General features: G+C 49.3%; 1 protein-coding gene across 1 annotated transcript in view; it reads right to left on the reverse strand.

The window, feature by feature from the left end:
* The window catches only part of TIMM50 (translocase of inner mitochondrial membrane 50), a 46,955-nt gene extending 21,483 nt beyond the window's left edge, over window positions 1-25,472 (reverse strand). Inside the window, exons 1-4 of the mRNA XM_077318501.1 lie at window positions 25,260-25,472; window positions 22,633-22,783; window positions 19,071-19,102; window positions 218-239 (exon numbers count right to left, since the gene is read on the reverse strand). Coding sequence (XP_077174616.1) covers window positions 218-239; window positions 19,071-19,102; window positions 22,633-22,783; window positions 25,260-25,463 — 409 coding nt within the window. The 5' untranslated portion in view covers window positions 25,464-25,472. The remainder of the gene's footprint in view (window positions 1-217; window positions 240-19,070; window positions 19,103-22,632; window positions 22,784-25,259) is intronic.
* Between the last annotated feature and the right edge of the window lie 448 nt (window positions 25,473-25,920).

The raw sequence follows: 25,920 nt of genomic DNA on the forward strand, positions 1-25,920 counted from the left end.
TTTAGATTAGAATAGGAACCTTCTCTTTACCCCTAAGTATGTTGAATTACGTTCTCTAATACATAGTTACTATATTAGTTAAGTACACCCTTGGAGAACAGGCTGCCCTGACCAGCCATATCAGGCCCTCTGCTAACTTTCAGGATATTAAGACTTTACCCCAAGTCTACCAACATTTAATATCCTTCAACAACAACCTGGCTTATTGTCTACTTACCATTGTCGAATTCGTCAGGAATCTGCAGAGAAAAAAATAATCAGGTTATTCTCTTGGCTTTTTAAAAGTTGCCCTTGACATCAGTGCCCCCCCCCCAAGAGCTTCAAAAAGAGAATGACAGCAAAGCAGATTAGCAAATGGGATGAAAAACCTGGTTTCTGAGCTGAAGAACATTTTGTGCCATCAAATGCTATCCTGTAAAACGGTCTGATGCTGGCTCTCCAAAGGCTGCACTGTTTTCCTATCGACCCCCTGAATTTTACTCTTTTTCATTTAGCCACAATTTGGACTAAATTTCATTTAGCCACATTATAAAAATCAGCCTTTCTTCTGCAATGCAAAATATCCTGTTCTGGGTGGGATCACCTTTAAGGCCATGGAGAGCCAGTTTGGTGTAGTGGTTAGGAGCGTGGACTTCCATTCTGGCATGCCGGGTTCAATTTGCGCTCCCCCACATGCAGCCAGCTGGGTGACCTTGGGATAAAGCTGTTCTGACTGAGCAGTGATATCAGGGCTCTCTCAGCCTGCCCTCCCTCCCAGGGTGCCTGTTGTGAGGAGTGGAAAGGGAAGGTGATTGTAAGCCGCTTACAGACTCCTTCAGGTAGAGAAAAGTGGCATATAAGAACCAACTCTTCTTCAGTAATATTAGGGCTCTCTCAGCCTCACCCACTCACAGGGTGTCTGTTGTGGGGAGAGAAAAGGGAAGTTGACTGTAAGCTTTGAGACTCCTTTGGGAGTTGTTGTTGTTGCTTCTTCTTCCTCTTCCTCTTCTTGTCCCTGTCCCTGTCCCCAGGGAGGCTCTTCTGGCTTCCTCCGCCCTGGCCCCCACCTGGTGGAATGAGCTCCCAGAAGAGATCAGGGCACAGGCAGAACTAAAACAGTCCCACAGGGCCTGCAAAACGGAGTTCTTCCACCAGGATTTTGGTCAGGGCCAAGGAAGCAATACCACCTATCGGAGCCCAGAGACTCCTCTCGCGGACAAGGTGTCAAACCACAGCAATGGAAAGCACAAAATAGCAAGATGCAGAATCAGAAAGGTAGCGTTAAACGTGAAACATTTCATTGTAATGAGCTTTACTGTTAGAAATATTATTATGTGTTCTAATGATGACGTTCCTTGTATCACATCATGAATTTCACTGTAAGCCATCCTGAGTTGCAGGGGAGGGCAGTATATAAATGAAAGCCCCCAACCCTAGTGTAGTGACTACCAAGAGTGTGGAACGCCACAGCCTGACTACTGATGGGTAGGAATGTGTCCAGCGGGTTGCTGGATCTCAGAGCACGTCAAGAGACATGGCCTGGGATTAACATGCCTTTGCAAGTACTTCTGCCCACTTGCCCTCTGAAACTGCCCCCAAAGGCCCACAGCTCTTCTTTCTTCTCACAGTCAGATGAGTGGAGCAGGGAGCCCCTCAAAGAGAACACGGCTCTTCCATCAGTAGTCTTGTCCGACATTTCGTTTTAAGAGGATAGAGTGAGGAAACCCAGACCCCCCCCCCACTTCCATGCTTCTTACCCTTTTAAATATCAGCTTGCATTATAGTACAAATCTTTCGTGCTCCCTCAACAATCCCTCCTTCTGAACTGATGTTCAAATTACTGCTCTTCTGTTCTGTATCTCAACAGCTTCAAAGCGTGATTTCCTCCTGAATATTTTACATGGTTAACTGCCTTGGTGGCCCTTTGTGAGGGCAGAAAGGTGGGATGCAAATTCTATAAACCTATACACGGATAATTCCACTGCTCACCCTTCCTTCTCACAGGAAACTAAAATTTACAAAAGGGAATGCCATCAAAACAGTTCTAGTCAAACTCCTGTTGACTCCTATCAAGATGGCTGGCAAGAGAGCAAACTTAAGGAAACTGGGACGAAGACAGACCGCCCCAGGAGGCAGCCAACTTAGTCTTCGGGTCCAAGGGCAGACAAAAGTTTCGGGACGTGAGCTCTCTGAGAGCCAGACAAAAAAGCTGGTTTCCCTCCCATAACATGATCCCTCTTGGTCTTGGGCACGGCTGAGAGGTGGCCAGATCTGCCAGAGAAAGGAAACAGCTCTTCCTTTTGTTAAGTGACCAGGCAGAAATCAAACCCTGTCCAGGCTTATCCCCCTGACAAACTCCAACACTGACTGATGCCCGAGTGGGATGGGGTGGAGACAACCCACAGCCCAGCTAGCAACAAGTGAATCCCCACCAGTCTAAAGTGACCCAGTTTGGCGTAGTGCTTAAGAGCGGTAGCCTCTAATCTGGCGAGCCGGGTTTGATTCCCAACTCCTCCTCCACATGCAGCCAGCTGGGTGACCTTGGGCTAGTCACAGTCCTGTCAGAGCTGTTCTCGCAGAGCATTCCTCTCAGAGCTCTCTCGGCCCCACCTTCCTCATATGGTGTCTGATGTGGGGAGAGGAAGGGAAGGTAAGATGCTTTAAGACTCTTTCACAAAAGTGGGGTACAAAACCCAACTCTTCTCCTAAACACATAAAAATGAGTGCACTAGAACATGTCAAGAGTGTTTGATTTATTGAGGAGCTATAGCCGGCCTATGATTAGGCACCGGGGGAGGAGGAGAATGTGGCAGTACGTAGCAAGCAATTTGCAGTGATCCTGGAATTATTCCTTCAAATTTACACATTAAAAAAACACACACACTGGAGACAAAAGAAGATAAGCTAGTTTGTTGTATCCTGCTTTTCACTACTCTCAAAGCGGCTTCCAAACCCTTTTCCTTTCCTCTCCCCCGAACAGGTGGGGCTGAGTGAGCTCTGAGAGAACCGTGACTGGCTCAAGGTCACCCAGCTGGCTGCATGGGGAAGAGGAGTGGGGAACAGACCAAACCCAGCTCTCCGGCTCAGTGGCCACCACTCTTAGGCAGGACACCATGCTGGCTCTCCAAAAGGGCCTGACACCTTTAAGCGGGGGCTGAAATAACAAACAGAGCTGCAGCCCTGGCAGGAAGGTGTCAGCGGTGCTTCGATCAATGCTGGCTTCATCATCTGACCCTCGGGGGCCTCGTGTTTGGACTCAGTAGGGCTGCAGCCCTTCTTTCAAGCACAGGCCTCAGGCCTGCTGCACCAAGAGCAGTCTTCAAAGGGGACACCTGACAGCGTTTCAATCCCCACGCCCCCAATCAACACCCCCCCATGAAAGCAGACTTGGGGGGGGCACCTCCTTGGGGAGTGTCCTGATGAATGGCGCAGGGGACAGAAAGGGGACCGAGGAAGTAAACTTAGGCCCGCTTGCTGACAACATTGATCGGCTGGCGTCAATTTGATAAGGCAGCAGGCAGGAAGGCATATTTTCACTGCTGTTGTCTGCTAACTGGGGCACTCTAGAGCAGGGGTAGTCAAACTGCGGCCCTCCAGATGTCCATGGACTACAATTCCCAGAAGCCCCCTGCCAGCATTCGCTGCGAATGCTGGCAGGGGCTTCTGGGAATTGTAGACCATGGACATCTGGAGGGCCGCAGTTTGACTACCCCTGCTCTAGAGTTTTATTTATTACTTCGCATCATTTACAATCAGCTTCCCACCCCAGTGGGAGGCCAGAGTGGCTTCCGTCCTTACCCTCTCCTCCCTTTCATCCTCACAACAATCCTGAGAGGTAGGCTAGGCTGCGGTCACCCAGTGAGATTCCAACCCGGGTCTTTCAGGCCTAAAATAATACCCGAGTTCCTCGGACTCGAGGGGATGGACAAAATACAAGGCTCCTTTCCACAGAGAGTGACTCCAGTGCAGAATCCCCTGCTAGGGGATGCTGTGTTGGCCACAGGAATGAACAGCATTCAAAGGGGATTACATACATCAATCGAGGAGAAGTCTGCCAGTGGCTCCCAGCCACAGTGACTGAGAGGAACCTCTTCAGGAAGGACTACCAAATTAGGGTTCTTCTTGCCCTTATCACTTACCAAACATGGGCAAAAAGAACCCTAATTTGGCTATCTGGCCATCAGTCTGAATCCCAGAGCCAGGAGGCAACATCAGGGGGAAGGCCTTGGCCTCTCTGCCCTGTTGTGGGCCCTGCAGAGGCACTAGCTGGCCTAACTAGGAGAAGATGCTGGACTAGATGGACTGATCTAGCAGGGGACTTCTGATGTTCTTAGGAATATCTCGGCCTCCCTGCCCTGTGGCTGGCCCTCCAGAGGAACTGTGAAGCCTCCGTGTGAGAAAGAATGCTGGACTGGATGGGCCCTTTGGGTAGAGAGAAGCGGCATAGAAGAACCAACTCTTCTTCTTCTTCTTCAATAATCTCAGGGCTCTCTCAGCCCCACCTCCCTCACAGGGTGTCTGTTGTGGGGAGAGGAAAGGGAAGGCAACTGGAAGCCGCTTTGAGACTCCTTCGGGTAGGGAAAAGCGGCATAGAAGAACCAACTCTTCCTCTTCTTAACATCAGGGCTCTCTCAGCCTCCCCTCCCTCACAGGGGGTCTGTTGTGGGGAGAGGAAAGAGAAGCTGCTTGGACAGTCCTTCGTGTAGAGAAAAGTGGCATATAAGAACCAAATCCTCCTTCCACATGGTTAGCTGATAGAAAAGAGCTTTCCAGGTTGGAAAAAGTTTGACCTGGTGTAAATGAAGCTTGGACTCCACTGATGCCGAAAACTCAGCCGTGCTACTTTTGTTTAGAAGCGGGGCAAACTGCCTGCTTGGAAAGAATCCGTAATAATGGACCAGCTGTTTTAGCCCCAAAGAATCCTCCAAGTGGAGCAACAAAAGATCACAATACACTTTAAGAACAGTCCCTCCCCCCAACTTCAATCCTAGGGACACAAAGAGCCGCAAGCGACTGGCCATTGTTTGCAGACACAGGTGCAAGAGCACAGCGGGGGCTTGCCCAAACCGGACAAGACCTTTGGAGCAAATCCTGATGCACTGCGAGATGCTCTGGGGTCCAGCACAAGGCACCAATGCATCCCACAATCTCTTGTGTGGACCTGTCTGAGGGGAAGACTCTGGAGACAACCCTGGACAGTCAGCAAAGGCAGCCTCTAACTTGGAGCAGCTTTTTTAAAGTTCCTCTGCGCAGAAACTAATCCAATCGATCTTCTTTTCTCCACGCGTGCAAAGAAAAAGTTCCATGAATCGTGGCTTTGTTTTCCACTCCCTCCTCCTGCTCCCTCCAGAATCCGGGATTATGTAAAATAAGTGGAGTGAGGCAGGCACTGAAGGACTTTAAGACACCAAGTTTTAATCCAATGTCTAATCCTTGACTCGCCTTTGTTGGGGACAGCGGAACACTGGCTTGGCAGGGTAGGAAACCAGCCTCGACAATCGGAGGCAGAAAAGACCCTACGACACGCTGGCAGCTGTCAGATGTCCGTTCTCTTCCCGCACGCCTCCCCCCACCCCCCAAACACAGCCTTTTCTTAACTTAACCAAACACAATCAATGCCACCGAGTTGCCCAATTAGGCATGTAAATCATTAAGTACATCCTGGCGCTTGTTACTCCAAGGGCAACTTCTGTCCCTCGCCTGGGTTTTTAAAGATTAGGGTTTGTCCCCTGCTGAAAAAAAGCATCGCTGGACCTGCGGGACCCGGCCAGCTACCACTCAGTCTTGCATCTTGCGTTGCTGGGCAAGGTGGTTGAAAGGGCCGTGGTGGACCAGCTCCTGGCATATCTGGAAGAAGCTTCGCTGCTCGACCCATACCAATCAGGCTGCCAAGCTGGCCGTGGGATGAGGCTGGTGTCAGTCACCTTGGTGAATGATCTCTGGTGCCAGCTGGATGGCGGCAGTTTGGCCATACCCGTGATGCTCTGCCAGCTGCATTTGATGTGGTCAACCACGACTTTCGGTCCACTGCCTTGCCAGGACTGGGATTTGGGGGGACAGTCTTTCGGTGGCTGCACTCCCTTCTCTGGACCCAGACACAGAAATTGGCAGAGGGGGAGGAATTATCACACCCCTGTTGACTCTCTTGTGGGGTCCCACAGTGGCAGCACTCTCTCCCACATTATTTAACATCTTTATGCGCCCTCGGGCACAGCCGGTATAGAGGTATGGGCTGGGATGTCACCAATACGTGGATGACAAGCAACTCTATCAAGTCATGGATGGCCACCTGGATTCCCCCCGGATACATCTGCCAGATGTTTGGAAGCTGTTGCTTGAAGGTTAGAGCAGAGTTGCTTGGAACTCAGCCTCTCCAAGACAGAGGTCCTGTGGCTGGGCAGAAAGGTGGCAGGCCAGGAAGCACGTTTACCCACCTTAGCTGGGAGGCAGTTTAACACCTCGTTCTCAGCTAGGAACCTGGGGGTGAATCTGGGCACCTCCCTTTCAATGGAAGCCAGGTCACAGGAGTAGCCTGCACGCTCTTCTACCATCTTCATCAGGTGAGGCTATTAGCGCCCTACCTGTCCCTGGACTGTAGAAGAAGAAGAGTTGGTTTTTATATGCCACTTTTCCCTACCCGAAGGAGGCTCAAAGCGGCTTACGTTCGCCTTCCCTTTCCTCTCCCCTCAACAGACACCCTGTGAGGTGGGTGAGGCTGAGAGAGCCCTGATATTCCTGCTCAGTCAGAACAGCTTTATCAATGCTGTGGTGAGCCCAAGGTCACCCAGCTGGCTGCATGTGGGGGAGCGCAAAATCAAACCCAGCATGCCAGATTAGAAGTCCACACTCCTAACCACTACACAAAACTGGCTAGCCACAGTGGTCACCTCTAGAGTGCATTTCCGTAACTCGCTCTCCATGGGCCTATCCTTGTCCTTGACCTGGAAAGTCCTGCTGGTGCAGAATGGGGCTGCTGGGATCCTCACTGGGACTCCTTGGAGGGCCCACATGCAGCCTGTGCTAAGGCAGCTGCATCGGTTGCCATTCGGGGCCTGGATCAGGTTCAAGGTCTTGGGGTTGACTTTTAAGGATAGCCGCAGCTTGGGCCCTACTTATATGAGGAACTGCTTGTCTCCTTATTCCCGCCCCCCCACCACCACCACAGGGCTCTTTGCTCTGTGGGTACTAATCTGCAGGAGGTCCCTGGCCCTAAGGAAGCATGCCTAGCCTAGACCCGGGCCAGGGCTTTTTTTGATCCTGGCCCCTCCCTGGTGGAATGAGCTCATGGGAGAGCTGAGGGTTCTGAGGGAGCTATCAAAGTTCTGCAGGGCATGCAAAATGGAGCTCTTCTGCCAGGTCTTTGGTCAAGGCCAGGGCTACGAACAACACAGCCCCTCCTCAGGCTGTGTGGTCACATCTGGCAAACACCATCCCACGGGGGATGGCTGCAGGGGTGGGTATTATGTCGCCAATCGCATGTCTTTATTCTGTTTTATCGGGCTATAGAGGTTTCATGGAATTTTTATGTATTGTAACCCGCCATGAGTCTTTGGAGAGCGGCTGGCTAAAAATGGAATAAATAAATAAATAAAATAAATATTATGTGTTGTTCTAGCTGTTGACAACCAGGAAGATACAAAAGAACTGGAGGTTTGTGCAGAAAGGAAACGAAGGCAGAGGATATTCAGGGATCTCTGAGCGTGGGTTAAGCCAAAACTTCCTAACATCAGAGAATGTTTGCTGCATCGATACGTCTCTGCATTACACAAGAGTTCTGGATATATTTCAGTGTGCAAAGTCAGCTCATACAAATCAGTGGATTGGCCTTTACACCAAGGATACCACGTCATTCAAAACACCAATACTATCCCCCCTCCCTATATCTGCACATTCCAGAAGGCCAAAGAAATGAAGGTATCGTATATACCGCATATAAGCGGAGGTACCTAATTACACCACAAAATGCTGGAAAAACATTGACTCACATATAAGACAAGGGTAGTGTTTGGATAGTGGCTTTTTCTCCTCACTTCCTCCCTGCTTTGGGCAGGATTTTTTCCCTTTTCTTCCCACCCTCCTCCTCTTTCCCTCTGACCCCTCTTGCCTTTATTCCTTCCTCTAGGGGTGTTTCCTCCTTCTGCTCTCTGCTCTCCCTCTGAGACAGAGGCTTCAGAGCTTCCTGGAACACGTGCTGGCCTCGTTAAGGCAGTGAGGGGGGGGGGAGGTGGAGACTGCTCTTTCCCTCCCAGGCTAGCTGCAGCTCTGCTGTTCCTGCCTCTGCTTCTTCAGGCAAGTATACTTGCCTCCCACACTCCTGTCCTGTCAGGAAGCTGTTTTTTTTTTAAATACCCACATATAAGCTGAGGGGGGAGACTTTTTCAGCTTAAAAAAAAAAGGGCTGAAAACCTTGGCTTATATGCGAGTATATATGGTCAACTTACCTACTTACCATGAAACTGAAAACTAAAAAAATCAATCAAAGAAGTAAAAATTAAAGTATTTTCTCTGAAATATCATCCCATTCTTGTCACTTTATTGACTCATAAGTTCATTGGGTCACCCTACTGACAAGTCACTTTACTATGGGACATCATAAACCAGAGGAGCTCCATTTTGGGGGTACAGAACAGATTTTTGTTGCTGCTCACCAACGCATTGATGTGGCACAGGTGTTACTGCAGAGGGAAAGTTACCTTATATACTCACGTATAAGCCTAGTTTTTCAGCACCTTCTTTCACACTGAAAAAAAGCCCTCCTCGGCTTATACGCGGGTATATATGGTAATTGAAATAAAAGCCTGCTCCAGCCAGCCAATCATTGCATTGCCTTTTGCAAATGTGAACTGCAAGCTGAGCTTGCTGAGTTGTGTTTCTTTTAAAAGTTGATTTTTACAGTTCTTTGTTTGAGTTCAGTTTTATAGTTCTTTATTTCAGTGTTTTGTTCTGGGGGGGGCACTGCAGTTGTAGTTAGAAGAGTTATTAGAGGAGATGTTTAGAGATACCATAGACCATGGGTGGGCAAACTGTGGCCCTCCACATGGGGCTCATGGGAATTTTAGTCCATGGACGTCTGGTGGGCCGCAGTTTGACTACCCCTGGCTTATTACTCTTGCTGGTCTCGTAAACTCAACTCTAACTAGGCACAACCAACAGCGAATGAAGGGCCCCCGCTCCCCCCCCGCTCCCCCTCCTCCCCCCTCCCTCCCAGAACTCCACCAGAGCGCCCTGGACCTGTTATGGTATTGCACCGTTCCATCATTATATTATGTTATTATATTGTTATACTGTTACATTCTGTTATATGGTTACAAACACTGTTATTAATTACTGTATGTTTTAACGAAGACTGTTTCATGTATCGTTGACTAGTTTTAATGTAAACCGCCCTGAGCCTTCGGGGAGGGCGGTATATAAATCTAAATAAATAAATAAATAAAATAAATAACTAGCCCCGCAGCTATTCTAGGAACAATCAACCACAGAGACAGATGCATGCCAAGGTGCAATGCTACGTTTTAAAAGAATCAAAGGTTTCGACAGAGCTGAGTCATGGGTCTCAACCAGTTGCAGAGTCAAGAAGTTCCGCTTTGAACCTCAATAGTGCCACCCTGAGGGAATGACCGGGAAAGGCACGCAGCTTAAAAATCACTGGTCAGGTACTAAAGCCTGGGGGCAGGGGCACTGCTTGCTGCTTTCAGACCCTGAGACCGGGATGCACGGTGGTTACTGCTCTTTGTGGTTAGTGCTGAGCTCACACTACTGCCTTCTCGAGAAGCTCAGTGGCTACTTGCACTTGGAGCATGCGTGCTATGAACTCTGGAACAGTTAATGTGGACAAGGGTGTCCTAATGCAGGAGTATTCAACCTGTGGTCCTCCAGATGTCCATGGACTACAACTCCCACGAGACCCTGCCAGCATTTGCTGGCAGGGGCTCGTGGGAGTTGTAGTCCATGGACATCTGGAGGACCACAGGTTGACTACCCCTGTCCTAATGGATGTGTACCGCCACCGCAACTCCAGAAAGCTCATGGGAGCATATGATGCTTTATGTAAACTGCCCAAAGCTGCATGGAAGGGAGGTACAAAAATCGAAAGAAAGAATGATCCATGTGACCGTCATCTCTAGGCTCTACGCAGGCCTATCTGTAATTTCGATCCAGAAATTATTACTGGTCCAGAATGCAGTGGCCAGGGTCCTCACAGCAACACCATGGAGGTCCCACATCCAGCCCGTTCTCCAACAACTGCACTGGTTATCAGTCAAATTCCGGACCAGACTCAAGGTTTTGGTAATTACCTACAAGGCCATACGCAGTCTGGGCCCAGGGTACCTGAAGAACTGCCTCTGTCTACGCCAGTCAAAGAGCTCTGGACTCCGCCACCTCCAACTGGCTAGTGATCCTTGGCCCCAAGGAAGTTCACTTGACCTCAACCAGGGCCAGAGCCTTCTCTGTCTTGGCCCCCACCCAGAGGAACAAGCTCCCAGAGGAGATCAGGGTATTAAAGGAACTAAAACAGTTCAACAGGGCCTGTAAAAGGGAGCTCCTCCAAAAGGCATTTGGTTGAGGTCGACTGAATCTAAGCAGCATCTACTGGGCCCTGAACCTCCCTTCTGAACCCTTACCACTGATCTGACCAGCCATGGGTCTGTTAGATTGTTTATTCTGTTAGAACATCATTTCCCAGAGAGCCAGTTTGGTGTAGTGCGGACTTCTAATCTAGCATGCCAGGTTCGATTCTGCGCTTCCCCACATGCGGGGTCACCTTGGGCTCACCACAGCACTGATAAAGCTGTTCTGACCGAGCAGGAATCTCAGGGTTCTCTCAGCCTCACTCACCCCACAGTTGTGGGGAGAGGAAAGGGAAGGCAACTGTAAGCTGCTTTGAGCCTCCTTTGGGTAGGGAAAAGCGGCATATAAGAACCAACTCTTCTTCTTCTTCTTCTTCTTCTTATTATTATTATTGCCTTTTATTCATTATAATCATTGAGTTTGATGTATAGCTCTTGTTTATGTTCTATGTGAAACGCCCTGAGCCTTAGGGGAGGCTGGTATACAAATGTAATGAATGAATGAATGAATGAATGAATGAATGAGGTAAATAAATAAATACCACTACTGCTTTTTAATCAGAAAGCCCTCTTTTCATGCTGGTGTCCCTAAGATACGGCTAGAAAAAAACTAAAGTACCAAATGCTGAAGAACCAGGATTAAAACACTAGAGCCCAGCACCAACCAAAGGAATTACTCCAAGCTCCTCTGAAGATCGTTCCAGAATGGGGCCAAGTTGGTCAGTTGTAGGGCAGCTAGATTCAAGCCCAGCAGCACCTTTGAGACAATACAACATTTCCGGGGCATGAGCCCTGAACAAGTATCAGGACAGCCATAGATGGTCTAATATCCCAGCCATAAGTGGGGAGGTTGTCACAAAGACGGAACTCAGGCTGCAGAGGTACAGCAGACCGTACTCTGGCAAAGGTAGCTTTGAATCTTGAAAACAAATACCCCAGAAATCTTGTGGGTCTCTAAGGGGCTGCTGGACTGAAATCTAGGAGTCCTAAGTTCCTAGAACTTTCAGCCACTAAGAACAAGGAGGGAATTCCAGTTCTGTGGTCTGCAAATGAACTGCGCACAGACAAGCAAAAGAGAGGAAATCGGTAATTAAAAAGATCAAGAAGTTGCTTGGCAAGAGAAGGGAACTGCAAAAGGCGCGTGGGAAACGAGGGGCAGATCAAAGGCTGCTTTACAGTCACTGAGAGAGAAGTCCAGACAGGCCCCAAGACCCTCTTGAACTGGGGCGATGCCTGCATGAGACTCACAGGAAGCTGCGAAGTGTGCCGAGGCCTTTGGACCGGGAGCATCTGCTCCATTCCGTTGTTGGCCTTGCGCCTCTGTGGCCATTCGCATGGATGCGACAGGCCGTTCGAAGGGGGTCATTAACGAAACCAAAGGGGCTTTATTGTGGCCCAGGAAAGGCAGAAAAGAAGGGACAGACGAGGAGCACCTTTGAGGTAGAGGGGGAGATAGCCACTTCAAAGCGGGGAGATTCTCCATGGAAATTCCCCCTGAGAAAAGCCTCCCCTCCCCTCCCCTCCCCCACGGAGGCTGCCTTACTGCTTTAGTTCACGGGAAACCTCCTTGTCAAGAGGGGCTTCTTGAAAGAACCAAGTGGGCTGCACATCTTGGTGTAGTGCCTCTGGACAAACACCTTCTTTCTTTCTTTCTTTCTTTCTTTCTTTTTATTTTATTTATTTACTAAGCTTGTCTGCCACTGCTCCTAGCAACTAGCCCACGATGGCTCACAACTAGAGTAAACAATAAAATCCAGACAGTAAAATTCCATACCAGCCCACCCCAACCCACCCTGCAGACCCACCCCCTTATTAAGCCGCCAGATTACTGCCACAAAATGCCCAGAGGTGTGAAGACAGGGTGCTGGAGATGGAAGGGCAGCAGAGGAAGGGCTGAAGAGGCCCCACAAATGTCTCTGCGTTAAGCGCCATTAAGTCGCTTCCAAAGTTGGACACCTTATCAATAAATGGTCCCCCAAATGTCCCACTTTTAACAGCCTTGCTCTAGCCTTGCAAGCAGAGGGCCCTTGTGGCTGCCAGGATGGAGCCCACCCATCTCCCCTTATGTCTTCCCCTTTTCCTGCCGCCTTCTGCTTTTCCTAGCATTGCTGTTTTGTCCAGTAGTCTTGTCTTCTCATGAATGAGTAAGTATGATAAGCTTCCTAGATCATTGTAGCTTCCAGTGAACTCACCCCCTCCAACCCTTTCAGGTTGCAGTTAGAATCACAGAGTTGGAAGGGACCACCAGGGTCATCTAGTCCAACCCGCTGCACAATGCAGGAATTCACAACTACCTGCCCACCCACTCACAATCTGCCTAAGTGTATAAAATCAGCATTTCTGCCAGATAACTAACTAGCCTCTGCTTAAAAACTTCCAAAGAAGGAGAACCCACCATCTCCTGAAGAAGCCTGTTCCGCTGAGGAACTGCTCTAGCTATCAGGAACTTCTTCCAGGGGCTTAGCCAAAAATTGAATTATTTTATCCCTTTGATTCTGGTTCACCCCTCTGGGGCAACAGAAAACAACTCTGCTCCATCTTCTATATGACAGCCCTTCAAGTATTTGAAGATGGTTGTCATATCACCTCTTAGTTGCCTTCTCTCCAGGCTAAATGGGTCAAGCTCCCTCAACCTTTCCTCATAGGACTGGGTCTCCAAACCCCTCCCCATCTTCCTAGCCCTCCTCTGGACATGCTCCAGTTTCTCTACATCTTTCTTCAGTTGTGGTGCCCAAAACTGAACACTGGACTCCAAGTGAGGTCTAATCAGAGCGAAGTAAAGTGGTAACTGTAAACTGACTTATAGCGACCCCTGTGGCTCTCCAGATGTCCATGAACTCTTATTCCCATTAGCCTCTGCCAGAATGTTCTGGCAGGGGCTTATGGGAATTGTAGTCCATGGACATGGAGAGCCCCAGTTTAGCCATCCCTGCCTTAGGTGTTTTAAGGCAAGAGGCGTTCAGAGGTGGCTTGTCATTGCCTGCCTCTGCCCAGTGACCATGGTCTTCCTTGGTGGTCTTTCATCCAAACACTAACCAGGGTCAACCCTGTTTAAATTCTAAAATTGGGCCAGCCTAGCTTACCCACGTCAGGGCTGAGTTAATCTAGAATCCACCTATATGCCATGGACATGGTCTATGGCAGGGCTGGGCAAACTGTGGCCCTCCAGATGTCCATGGACTACAATTCCCACAAGCCCCTGCCCTCCAGATGTCCATGGACTACAACTCCCATGATCCCCTGCCAGCAAATTGTGTGGGAATTGTAGTCCATGGACATCTGGAGGGCCACAGTTTGCCCACCTCTGGTCTATGGGATCTGTAAACGCCTCCTCTAATAACAGGTTTCAAATTAACCAACTTTCTTCCTCTCGCTTTTCTTTACTGTCTAACTATTACACCCACACATAATAATGGGGAATACTACAGCAGGAATTACCTTGACCTTCCCAGGCTCAATCTCCCCCTGAGTTCTCGGTTGCAGCCTCCCTCTTGGTTACATGCCTATTTTCCACAAGAAAAGTTGTTTCTCCTTTGAACAGAGAATCTTTGAAGATTAAAAGTTACTCTTCGAGTAGCATCTCAAGAGATCAACAAGCCTTTCAGGATATTATGCTTCTGACTCTCACACACACGTACCCCGAAAATCCTGTTTGTCTCAAAGGTGCTCTGGGCTTGAATCTAGCTCTTATGATGCAGACCCAAATGGCTACCCCTGAAACTACCTTCAAAGTTCAGTCTGACGGAGCACTGTTAAGATGCTTTGGGCGAAGACAAGGAAAGAAAACAGGCACTGTGCACCAGCCAAAGGCCGGCTTCCTTATGACACCAACATCTGTGGAAAAAAAGCCAATTGTGTCAGAAGGGCCTTGTGAGCGCAAATGGGATCAGAAGGTGGCTGGCATGTGCCACCAACTAGCTGGCGTGCTGCGAGAGAAGCAATTCACAGAAGCCTGAAAAGAGCATGTGAGCAATAACTGGGGAGAGAAGGGGTGGAGGAAGGAGGGCAATTCACCTGAGAAGAGAAACTGGAGGCGCGCTCCCCAAGACAACTTCCGCACCTCCCGGGACCACTTAAGTGCTCTTTGCAGCACAGTGAGGAATGGCGACTTCACCTTCCAACATCAAAAGCTGCCCACCAATAGGAAGGGCAGTCAGGAAGTCAGGGGGGCACTTCAAATGCAAAGGAAAGAGGGGGGGGGGAAGATGGGAGGAGAGGTCTTATCCCTGTTCAAACACCTTGAGGCCATTGCAGAAATTCACACCTCCTTTCCTCAAGAGCACTCATGGCTTCTGCTGCATATCAAAAAGAAAGAAAGAAAGAAAGAAAGAAAGAAAGAAAGAAAGAAAGAAAGAAAGAAAGAAAGAAAGAAAGAAAGAAAGAAAGAAAGAAAGAAAGAAAGAAAGAAAGAAAGAAAGAAAGAAAGAAAGAAAGAAAGAAAGAAAGAAAGAAAGAAAGAAAGAAAGAAAGAAAGAAAGAAAGAAAGAAAGAAGGAAAGAAGGAAAGAAAGAAAGAAAGAAGGAAAGAAAGAAAGAAAGAAAGAAGGAAAGAAGGAAAGAAAGAAAGAAAGAAAGAAAGAAAGAAAGAAAGAAAGAAAGAAAGAAAGAAAGAAAGAAGGGGAAAAGGGGGGGGGGTAAGAAAAGGAAAAGATGAGGAGAAAAAGAAAGCCTGAGTAGCATCCCCATAACAGGCACCAAAGGGCACAGGTGGGAAAAAAAGAAGAAAAGAGGGATTTTTCACATGAGTAACATCGAAGGCTCCTATTTGGGAAACAAGGACCAATCAGGACCATTTGAAACAGGGATGCCTTCCAGGTGGAACTTGGGGATTCCTCAGAGATCTGTTCCCTTGGAGTGTGGACTTTGTGGAATTGCACTTCGCTGAGGTCCCTGTCCTCCCCAGGCCATGTCCCTAAATCTCCATGAGGTCCTCAACCTAAAGGCACCACTCTTACTCTCCCATTTCTCACCAGTGGGCAGGAGGGGGTCAATGCCAAAGCAGATTTTGGAAAGTTTCCAGCCACCAAAAAAAAGGGGAAAGAACAATCCAAATCTGGAACTCTGCAAGGCAGTGTTTAACAGACTTGGACAAGAGCGATCTAGGGCAGGGGTAATCAACCTGTGGTCCTCCAGATGTTCAGCAAACGCTGGCAGGGGCTCATGGGAATTGTAGTCCATGGACATCTGGAGGACCACAGGCTGACTATCCCTGATCTAGGGTACCATCTGAGGCATGTTTAATCACAAGGAAGACCTTCTGAGCATAGAGCACAATACTGGGCTGCTCTACCTACAAGCCGCCTTGAGCTACGGGGAAAGGCCAGGCATAAATGTTTTAATAAATAAATGTAGGAGCGATCTTAGGTCAAGTCAATGAAATGGTGTGAACTACATAGCTGTATTTTAATAGTTTCAGATATAGCTATATTTTAATAGCTTTGTTAGCCCGCAGCAGATCAGTTTGAGTTGAGTCCAAACTTACAAACCCACAAGCGTTTCAGAGTGGCCAAGAGTCAAAGCCCTAAAGGTGCTAATGGATTCAAATCTATCTAATTATGGATACATTTTGACTCAGGCGATTCTTCATATCTGTCTGCAGCAATAGAAAAAAGTTTGAGTCCAGGGGCACCTTCAAGACCCACAAGGTTTAATTCTAGGTATAAGCATGCATGCACAGGAAAGTTTCTATGGAGAATCAAACTTTGTTTGTCTTAAAAGTGCCACTGGACTCAAATTTTGTTCTATGACTATATTTAAATACACATGTTCGGACCCACCAAGTTACTAGTCACCACAGAGAGAATTAAAAAAGAAGAGCTGTTTTTTTTTAATGCCCATTACCCAAAGGAACCTCAAAGCAGCTTACAAACACCTTTTTCTTCCTCTCCCCCAAAACAGACACCATGTGAGGAAGATGGGGCCGAGAGAGCTTTCTGAGAATTGCTCTTCGAGAACAGAGAACTGTGCCTAGCCCAATGTCACCAAGCTGGCTGCATGGGGAGTGAATCAAAACTGGTTCTCCAGATCAAAGTCTGCTGCTTTTTAATCACAATGTCACAGTGGGGAGGGGGGGCGAGTGGGATCCTGAATGACAGCCCTTCACCCAAAGTTATCCACTCCTGCAGTAAAGGCTGACGTCAGTGTACACCTTGTGTGCTAGTTTTCAGTTTTGTTACTTGTACACACTGGTGACTTCATCTTCTGCCAGCCGCCTTACCAAGAAGACAAGTTTGGATTTGTGAGGAAAAGCAAGGTATAAATTTTTAAATAAATAACATTTTAAACAAAAAGATACTTTTCCCCACAAAAACTCTGATCCCCCCCCTCTCCCCTGAGTCTACCCACAATGCTGCATCTCTGTGGCATAACAGTCTGGTATTGCAGGAGACTGTGTATGGCAGGGGTGGCTCTCCATGGACTACAAATACCATGAGCCCCTGCCAGCAGGCTGAAGTCTCACAGTTTGGCCACCCTGGCGTATGGCAATGAATAACACGTACCAAAAAGGGATTTTCCCATCAAGATTCCCACAGCAGACGGATGCCAGAGGACAGTGATGCATGTGATTCCTGCCCCTCTGCTCCGACTCTTAACACAGACTCCTCAAAGGAGTCCCTAAATAACCTCACAAATGGGCTGCTGAGACAAAGGCTGTTCCCATCACCTTAAGGGAGACAACAAGTCCTGTTAATGTGTCTGCGCAGGGTGCTTGGATTCTGAAAACCTCGTACCCTGAAACTCTTGTTGGTTTCTAAAAGTTCTCCTGGAGGCAACTCTAAGCCCCCTTAAGAGGCGGCTCTTCCAAGGGGAACAGCTTGCAGAGCCAAGTGAGGGAATAAAACCTGCCGAGATAGAAATGGGGAGGCTGTTTCCCAGCCCCACAAAGGACGGGGAGGAGCTGTCGGCAAGGGGTACAGCAAGCCGCCAGCAATAAGGCCCATTCACACATCCGTGGCAACACGTGCCTGTTGTAAGAAGGGCCACGAGATGCCCATGGGAACTTTGCTCCAAGCCTTTCTCATGCCCCCCCCCCCAGTCAAAGGAACTGACCACCCAAGTCTTTTTTTTTTTAATGGCAAAACAGGGATTTGAAAAATCCTGAACTTTGGCCAGGCTGGTTTTGCTTTGAGTTTGGGGGTGGGGAGTAGGAGAATACCCATGGGTGGGTGGGTGGGTGGCATTAGGTGATGTCAGACTGGTTTTTAATCTTGCCTGTAATCCTGTTTTACTCCCAGGCTTTATTCAGAACTATAAATTGAAGGGCGGGGCAGGGGAAATTTAGAGGCCGAACTGTTTTGTGGAAAGGGAGGCATAAAAGGCAGCTCACGGGTGACAAGGAAGGCCGAAAGGGAAGTTAGAAAGCCAACACATGAGCTGCCAAATCTCTGGTGAACACTGTGGCGCTGGCAGAAGCCTCCATGCCATCTGAGGCTCCACCAGAAGCAGTGGGAGCAACGCTATCCTAAAAATACAGGTTGGATTCATAGCCCTCTGTTCCATGCCTCCCCAAAAGTATTGCCACATGACACTTCAGTGTTGACATGTCGGGTCATGTCGGGTCAGTCTGACACTCTGCATAACACAGTGGCCAAAACCCAGGAGCCAGTTTGGTGTAGTGGTTAGGAGTGTGAACTTCTAATCTGGCATGCCGGGTGCGATTCTGCCCTCCCCCACATGCAGCCAGCTGGGTGACCTTGGGCTTGCCACGGCACTGATAAAACTGTTCTGACCGGGCAGGAATATCAGGGCTCTCTCAGCCTCACCCACCTCACAGGGTGTCTGTTGTGGGGAGAGGAAAGGGCCGCAGTTTGACTACCCCTGCATTTCAGTTGCCCCTTCCTGTATCTTGAGATTGCAAGAGTATCCTTTTTGAGGCACAGTGGTCAGAACCATGCATAGCAGTACAAAGTGTTGGCAAATGTCAAGGGCAATCACACCCTCTCAACCTGACTTGCCTCCCAGGACTGTTGTTGTGAGGGTAACATGGAGGAGAGGAGAATGATGTGAGCTGCCAGTGGGGAGAACAACAGGGTAAAAGTGAACTAAATAAATTAATCTATCTCACAGCACTGCTGTTCTGTGAGATAAACGGTAATGACTGGGGAAGGCACTGGCAAACCACCCCGTATTGGGTCTGCCATGAAAATGCTGGAGGGCGTCACCCCAAGGGTCAGACATGACCCAGTACTTGCACAGGGGATACCTTTACCTTTACCTGCCAGCATGCCTGACAACCACCATTCACAGAGAATGCATACAAACTATGTCTCTCCTACACAAAGCAATCGTAGCATAATATTCCTAAAAATACTCTGTGTTTTGTTTCTTCTCTTTCCTACTTGGGAGGACTGACTTTCAACTGCCTTCAAAGTTTAACCTTCATTGAATCTCCAAAGTGAGAAAAACGGGACCCTGTTGACCCCTCAACAGCCGGGAAGATTCAAGCAGACAGCGACCCCTGGTGGCACCTCTCCACAGCAAGTGTCAAGTTTTAAAAATGGTGCAAAAACAAATGGCTCACCTTAACACCGTGCTCATCCACTGAATTAGTACCTGCCAGAGGGGAAGAAAGAGAAAGAATATTTTGTCACATCACATAAGAAAAGAGATTCTAAAAGTTACACAGCAGCAAATACAAATGCCTATTTATAAGTTTCATTTATTTCACAATGCACAATACCCAGGTCAAGGAAGGAATTTTCCTCCAGGCCAGATTGGCCAGGGATCCTGGAGGGTTTTAGCCTTCCTCTGGAAACAGAGCAGGGTTCACTGGGGGAGTGGGAAGGGAGGAGGTAACTGACAATTTCTTGAGCAGGGGTCTCTTTCAACTTCATGTTTCTATGATGCAGAACACAGAATTCCACTAAGATCAAGCGTATGCTAATTTACTTTTAGGTTCAGTTTCAGAAGAGCAGCTAAGTTCTCACACAGTACATGTCTCCTTTTTTCATCCTCTACACTAGCAGGCAGAAGAAGGTAAGCTGGCTCTCCGCTTACCTGCTAGAGGAGAGATATTGTCTCGTATGATATAGAGCTGAGCCAGTGTGGTCTAGTGGTTAAAGAATAGTGGACTCTAAGCTGGAGAACCCGGTTTGATTCCCCACTCCTCCTCCACATGCAGCCAGCTGGGTCACTTTGGGCTACTCACAGTTCTCTCTCAGCCCCACCTACCCCACAGGGTGTTTGTAAGCTGCTCTGGGACTCCTTTGGGTAGTGAAAAGTGGTGTATAATCCCCCCACCTCTTCTTCCAAATGTGGGTTAGACTTCATGGTACAGCAGAGAAGCTCCAGGGAGAATCCTAGATTGACAACTGCGCACCAAAGAGATCAGGGGGGGGGGGGAGAATCTGGTTTGCACGCAGAAGGCCCCAGCTTCATCCCCTGGTGTAAGGAGCCAGAGAGCAGATACCAGGAAAGAGCCTTCCTTGGTTGAGGCACCGCAGAGTCAAGAGCAGTTAGGAGCAGGCAATGCGGAGCTAGCCGGTCTCTGCCTCTAAGGCAGCTTTGTGTGTTTCTCATGAGGGAGCAACCTTTACATGCCTTTCAGGCAGGGCTCCCCAGCCTTCTCGAGCCTGTGACTTCCGATACAATGTGATGGGCACAACCACAAAACAGCCATCATGGCCCACCTTCAGTAGCACAGTGAAGACCCTTGCAGTGTGGGGGCACCTGCTCCTGAAGCGATGTTTTGAAAAAACATGCACAGCCCAATAAAATAATCTAATAGCCATTCAAAAACCCTGCTGGGCAAAAGTGTTGCCTCCCCATTTCCCCTACCTAAAAACACTTGGAAAGTGTCGGAGTCAGCGGGAGTCATGGTGCCCAAGGGACCTCCACATTAAATGCTCATTAAATGCCCTTGGCCTAATGATGCACTATGGTACATAATTGTTATTGCTAAATGTAACAAGTAGCCATGCTATTTAATCTATCTCGTCTCCATCTTGACATCGTTGACAGCGGTGGCTTCTAATCCGGTGAGCTGGGTTTGATTCTTCGCTCCCCCACAAGCCGGGTGACCTTGGGCTAGTCACAGCACTGATAGAGCTGTTCTGAAAGCAGTTTCTTTCTTTCTATACCATCCTCCCTTGCGGTTCAGGGCACTTTACACAGAAGAAGAAGAAGAAGAAAGAAGGAAGAAGAAAGAAGTTCTTATATGCCGCTTTTCCCTACGCGAACGACGGGGTGGGTGAGGCTGAGAGAGCCCTGATCGTACAGCGCAATTCATAACATCAGGTAATCAACAATAACAGTGGTTCTGCAGCTGAGGATAACTGGTACTATAGCATTTCCTATGACAACATTAACTTGCTAGCTAATGTTCCACAGGTAGGTCGGTTCTGGATTCAGTACATGGGTAGGGTTTTTTCTGGGGGGGGCCCAGTTGGCGCTTTTGGTTCGGTTGGCTTCAACCAAACGCCTGGCAGAAGAGCTCCCTTTTGCAGGCACCATGGAATTGTTCTAGTTCCATTAGGGCTCTGATCTCTTTAAGGAGCTCATTCTACGGGGGGAGGGGGGGCAGGACTGAGAAATCTCTGGCCCTGATTGAAGTCAGATGTGCTTTTTTGGGGCCAGGTATCACCAGCCAGTTGGAAGTGGTGGAGTATAGAGCTCTTTAGGCCAGGGGTAGTCAACCTGCGGTCCTCCAGATGTTCATGAACTATAATTCCCATGAGCCCCTACAATGGACATCTGGAGGACCACAGGTTGACTACCCCTGCTTTAGGGGGTATAGGCAGTGAGGCCCAGTATAGGCTCAGGTACACTGGGCCCAGACTGTGTATGGCCATAAAGGTGATTATCAGAACATTAAGCCTGATCTGTAATTCGACTGGCAACCAGTGCTGTTGTTGGAGAGCAGGCCGGATATGGGAAGGTGTTCCTGTGAGAACTCTGGCTGCTGCATTCTGTACCAATTGTAGTTTCCAGATCAAGGTTAAGGGTCGGCTTGCATAGAGTGAGTTGCAGAAGTCTAGTCTAGAGGTGACCGCTGCATGGATCACTGTGGCTGGGTTTTCTGGGGCTAAGTAGGATGCTAGTAGTTTGGCTTCGGCAAAGGTGGTAGGAGGCCAGATGCGCTACTCTTGTGACCTGTGCCTCCATAGAGAGGGAGGCATTGAGGATCACACCCATGTCCCTGGCAGAGTGAGCCACTGATATCTGCTCCCTGTCCAGGTTGGGCAGATGTGCTTCCTCGCTTGGACCCTTCCTGCCCAGCCATAGGACCTCTGTCTTTGAAGAGCTGAGCTTCAGACGACTCTGCTTGAGCCATCCCATCACTGCTTCCAGGCAGCTGGCGAAGGCTTCAGGGGGAGAATCAGGGCAGCCATCCATCAGGAGGAATAACTGGGTGTCATCTGCATATTGCTGACATCCCAGCCCTAACCTCTGCACCAGCTGAGCAAGAGGGCACGCGAAAACGTTAAATAGGATTCGAGAGAGGACCGTTCCCTGTGGGACTCTATATGTGAGCTGGTGGTGGCTTGATGCTCTCTCTCCTACTGCTACCCACTATCCTGGAGAATGGGCTCTCCATATCAGGGCTCTCACAGCTTCACCTACCCCACACAGGTCTATTGTGGGGAGAGGAAAGGGAAAGCTGCTTTGAGATTCCTTCTGGTAGAGAAAAGCGGCAAATCAAAACCAACTCTTCTTTTTCCACTCGGAGAACAAGAATAAAGTTGCCCCCAAGACACCACCCCTTGCATACTTGCAAAATGACTTGTAGCCCTTCCCAATATATTGATTGGTTAATAATGAAACTTAAGACTACTTCATTATGGATAGAACCGCCTCTTCCTGGTGGCAAATATCTACTTGGTCTATACCAGAGGTGGCCAAACTGTGGCTCTCCAGATGTCCATAGACTAAAAATACCAAGAGCTCCTGTGAGCTGGTAATTTTAGTCTGGAGAGCCACACTTGGCCACCCCTGGTCTATGCTGACTAGTTAACTAAGTAAACGTAAAACAAAAGCTTAACTCTTTCATGACAGAATGGTTGATGCTTGCAAAACTTAACATGTACAGGATAGGGTGCAGTAATCGCATTTGACAGATGTGACGAGGCTGGTGCTAAACTTACCAAAGATGTAAATAATGGCCATTCCGCTGCCAGCACCCATCAGCCCTGCTATCCTGAGCACCACTTTCTTTGCATAGGCGGTGTTTTCCTTCTGCTTCTTCTCTTGCTGCTCATCAGAGCCAGAACTTTTCCCATCTCCACCTTCTGCTGCCTACAGAGGAGAGGAGACAGAAGGGCTCGGTTCAGGCATAATGCAAAACTGTGGATTATTAACGTAGCAGCTGGTTTGTAAAACCAACGGTTGGCTTGCAGACGATCATTCAGATTCTGGTTTGCCTCATCAAGCCGGCAAGTCTGACATTTGAACCACAGCACCACTTTCACACCACTTTCTTAGTCACAAAGCACTCTGGGTAACTTTAGGCTAGGTGTTCTTTCTTGGCCTTATCGGCCGCATGAGGTTGTCCAAGAGGACAACACGTAGCACACTGAAGTGCTCAGAATTTTAAACCCTATCACTACATCTAAGCTCTCCACATCAACAGAAGGGGATGAAACAAGAGCCAGAATGGTTTCGTGATTTGAGCAGTAACTATTTTAATTTGTATTTCATCTATAGTCTACCTTCTTCAAGGTGGATTGTAAATGAGTGTGACAGAACAACAGTTAATCAGTAAGCCCACTGCAAAATGTGAAGCTGTCTGAATGACAGCATTTGACCTGACAGCAGAGATCCAAGTAAAATTATTCAGTCAATCAGCAAGCAGGTTATAAAATATAGTATCATTTTAGCCTAACAGCAATGATTTCTAGCACTGTTTTACTTTAGGCACCATTTAATGTTATGTTAATGTACCTGTGCTTGTTTCAATTTTGTTCCAATTTTCATATTCGGTTTTAATTTCTGAAATCCTAATCCTATTACCCCCTGATTTGGATATTTAACCCAATCTTGTCAGAGCTCAGAAGCTAAGGAGGGTCAGTCCCCGGTTAGTATTTGGATGGGACACCAGGGCAAGTACAAAAAGGCAGGCAATGGCCAACTCCATTGGTCTCTTTCCTTGACTGGGATGGGCCAGGCTAACCGGATGTCACTAAATCTCAGAAGCTAAGAAAGTCCAAGTCGCTAGGCAGAGGCAGCCCATGGCAAACCTCTGAATGTCTCTTTTTTTGGAAAAACTACGGAGCTAAATCAGCTATGACTTGGCAACATTTTCCAGATGTCCATGGACTACAATTCCCATGAGCCCCTGCTTGCTGGCAGGGGCTCATGGGAATTGTAGCCCATGAACATCTGGAGGATGACAGGTTGACTACCCCAGTATTACACTGCTTTTTGGATGCCTTGTTGATTGGTTTGATTTCCACGATGTAATCCCCCTTCAAGTACCAGTGTGAAAGGTGAACTACATATAAATTAAAAAAAAAAACATATATTGGGGAAAGGACTGAAGAACAGGAAAGGGAGAGAAGCTACATTCACCCCATCATCCGACCTGCGTTCAAACAGTCTTTGTGTCATGCGGATGGCCTCGGGACCTGTCACTTCCAGCCTGACCTACCTCGCAGGGCTGTTGTGAGGAAATAACAATTGCACCACACTCTATAACGGAAAGCAGGACTGACAGCCCCCTCCTACTTCACCAGGGCCTGAATTCAACTCCCGCTATGCCGCGCGGGTGGCCTTTTGGCCCAGTCACTCCCAGCCTGGCCTACCTCGCAGGGCTGTTGTGAGGAAATAACAATTGCAACACCCTCTATAACGGAAAGCAGGACTGACAGCCCCCTCCTACTTCACCAGGGCCTGAATTCAACTCCCGCTATGCCGCGCGGGTGGCCTTTTGGCCCAGTCACTCCCAGCCTGGCCTACCTCGCAGGGCTGTTGTGAGGAAATAACAATTGCAACACCCTCTATAACGGAAAGCAGGACTGACAGCCCCCTCCTACTTCACCAGGGCCTGAATTCAACTCCCGCTATGCCGCGCGGGTGGCCTTTTGGCCCAGTCACTCCCAGCCTGACCTACCTCGCAGGGCTGTTGTGAGGAAATAACAATTGCAACACCCTCTATAACGGAAAGCAGGACTGACAGCCCCCTCCTACTTCACCAGGGCCTGAATTCAACTCCCGCTATGCCGCGCGGGTGGCCTTTTGGCCCAGTCACTCCCAGCCTGGCCTACCTCGCAGGGCTGTTGTGAGGAAATAACAATTGCAACACCCTCTATAACGGAAAGCAGGACTGACAGCCCCCTCCTACTTCACCAGGGCCTGAATTCAACTCCCGCTATGCCGCGCGGGTGGCCTTTTGGCCCAGTCACTCCCAGCCTGGCCTACCTCGCAGGGCTGTTGTGAGGAAATAACAATTGCAACACCCTCTATAACGGAAAGCAGGACTGACAGCCCCCTCCTACTTCACCAGGGCCTGAATTCAACTCCCGCTATGCCGCGCGGGTGGCCTTTTGGCCCAGTCACTCCCAGCCTGACCTACCTCGCAGGGCTGTTGTGAGGAAATAACAATTGCAACACCCTCTATAACGGAAAGCAGGACTGACAGCCCCCTCCTACTTCACCAGGGCCTGAATTCAACTCCCGCTATGCCGCGCGGGTGGCCTTTTGGCCCAGTCACTCCCAGCCTGGCCTACCTCGCAGGGCTGCCCCGCGTGATGGGCGGCGCCCGCCCCCTCCTCACCTGCTTCTGCTTGGCGGCGTCCCTCAGGACGGCCTCCGTCAGCCCCGCCCCCACCACCTGAGGGGGGACGCCCGTGCTCAGCAGCCGCCGCCACCGCCGGCAGCAGCAGTTGGCGACGACGCCGCCGCCCCTCAGCGCCGCCAGGGAGAAGCCGCGGACGCCCGCCACAGCCGCCGCCGCCGCCATCTTTGCCCGCCAAGCCATCCACGGCGCATGCGCGGGGAAGGAGTGCGAACGGCTTACCCAATCAGGAGACGGGGAAAGGAACGCATGCGCCGCGCTGAGGCAAGGAACGTGCCGGCCTTTTTCCTGCCCCCCGGGGCTCGCACTCTGCTTGGCCACGCCCACGCATGGACCCCCGCCCAATCACAGCGCCGAAAACCTCAAAGGCTGGCGAAAGGAGCGCCTGTTCTATCGCAAGTCAAGAGGCGGGGCGAAAAGGTGACGGGTGATTGGTTGCCCGTTCAGGGCGCGAGGCGGATGCTCTGACGTACCTCGATGCGCTGTCCAATAGGGGAAAGGCCTGCTTGGAAGGGGAGGAGGCGTAGCCAAGGTTCGCGCCACTCTCGGGCGGTCATCGAGTGACTTTCCAAGGCCGGACGCGGAAGGAAACACGCTACGGCGCGTTATGCTGGGGTTGCCAACTCTTCGCCGGGAAATT

The sequence above is a fragment of the Paroedura picta genome, unplaced genomic scaffold, assembly GCF_049243985.1.
Source record: "Paroedura picta isolate Pp20150507F unplaced genomic scaffold, Ppicta_v3.0 Ppicta_v3_sca21, whole genome shotgun sequence".
Lineage (NCBI taxonomy): Eukaryota > Metazoa > Chordata > Lepidosauria > Squamata > Gekkonidae > Paroedura > Paroedura picta.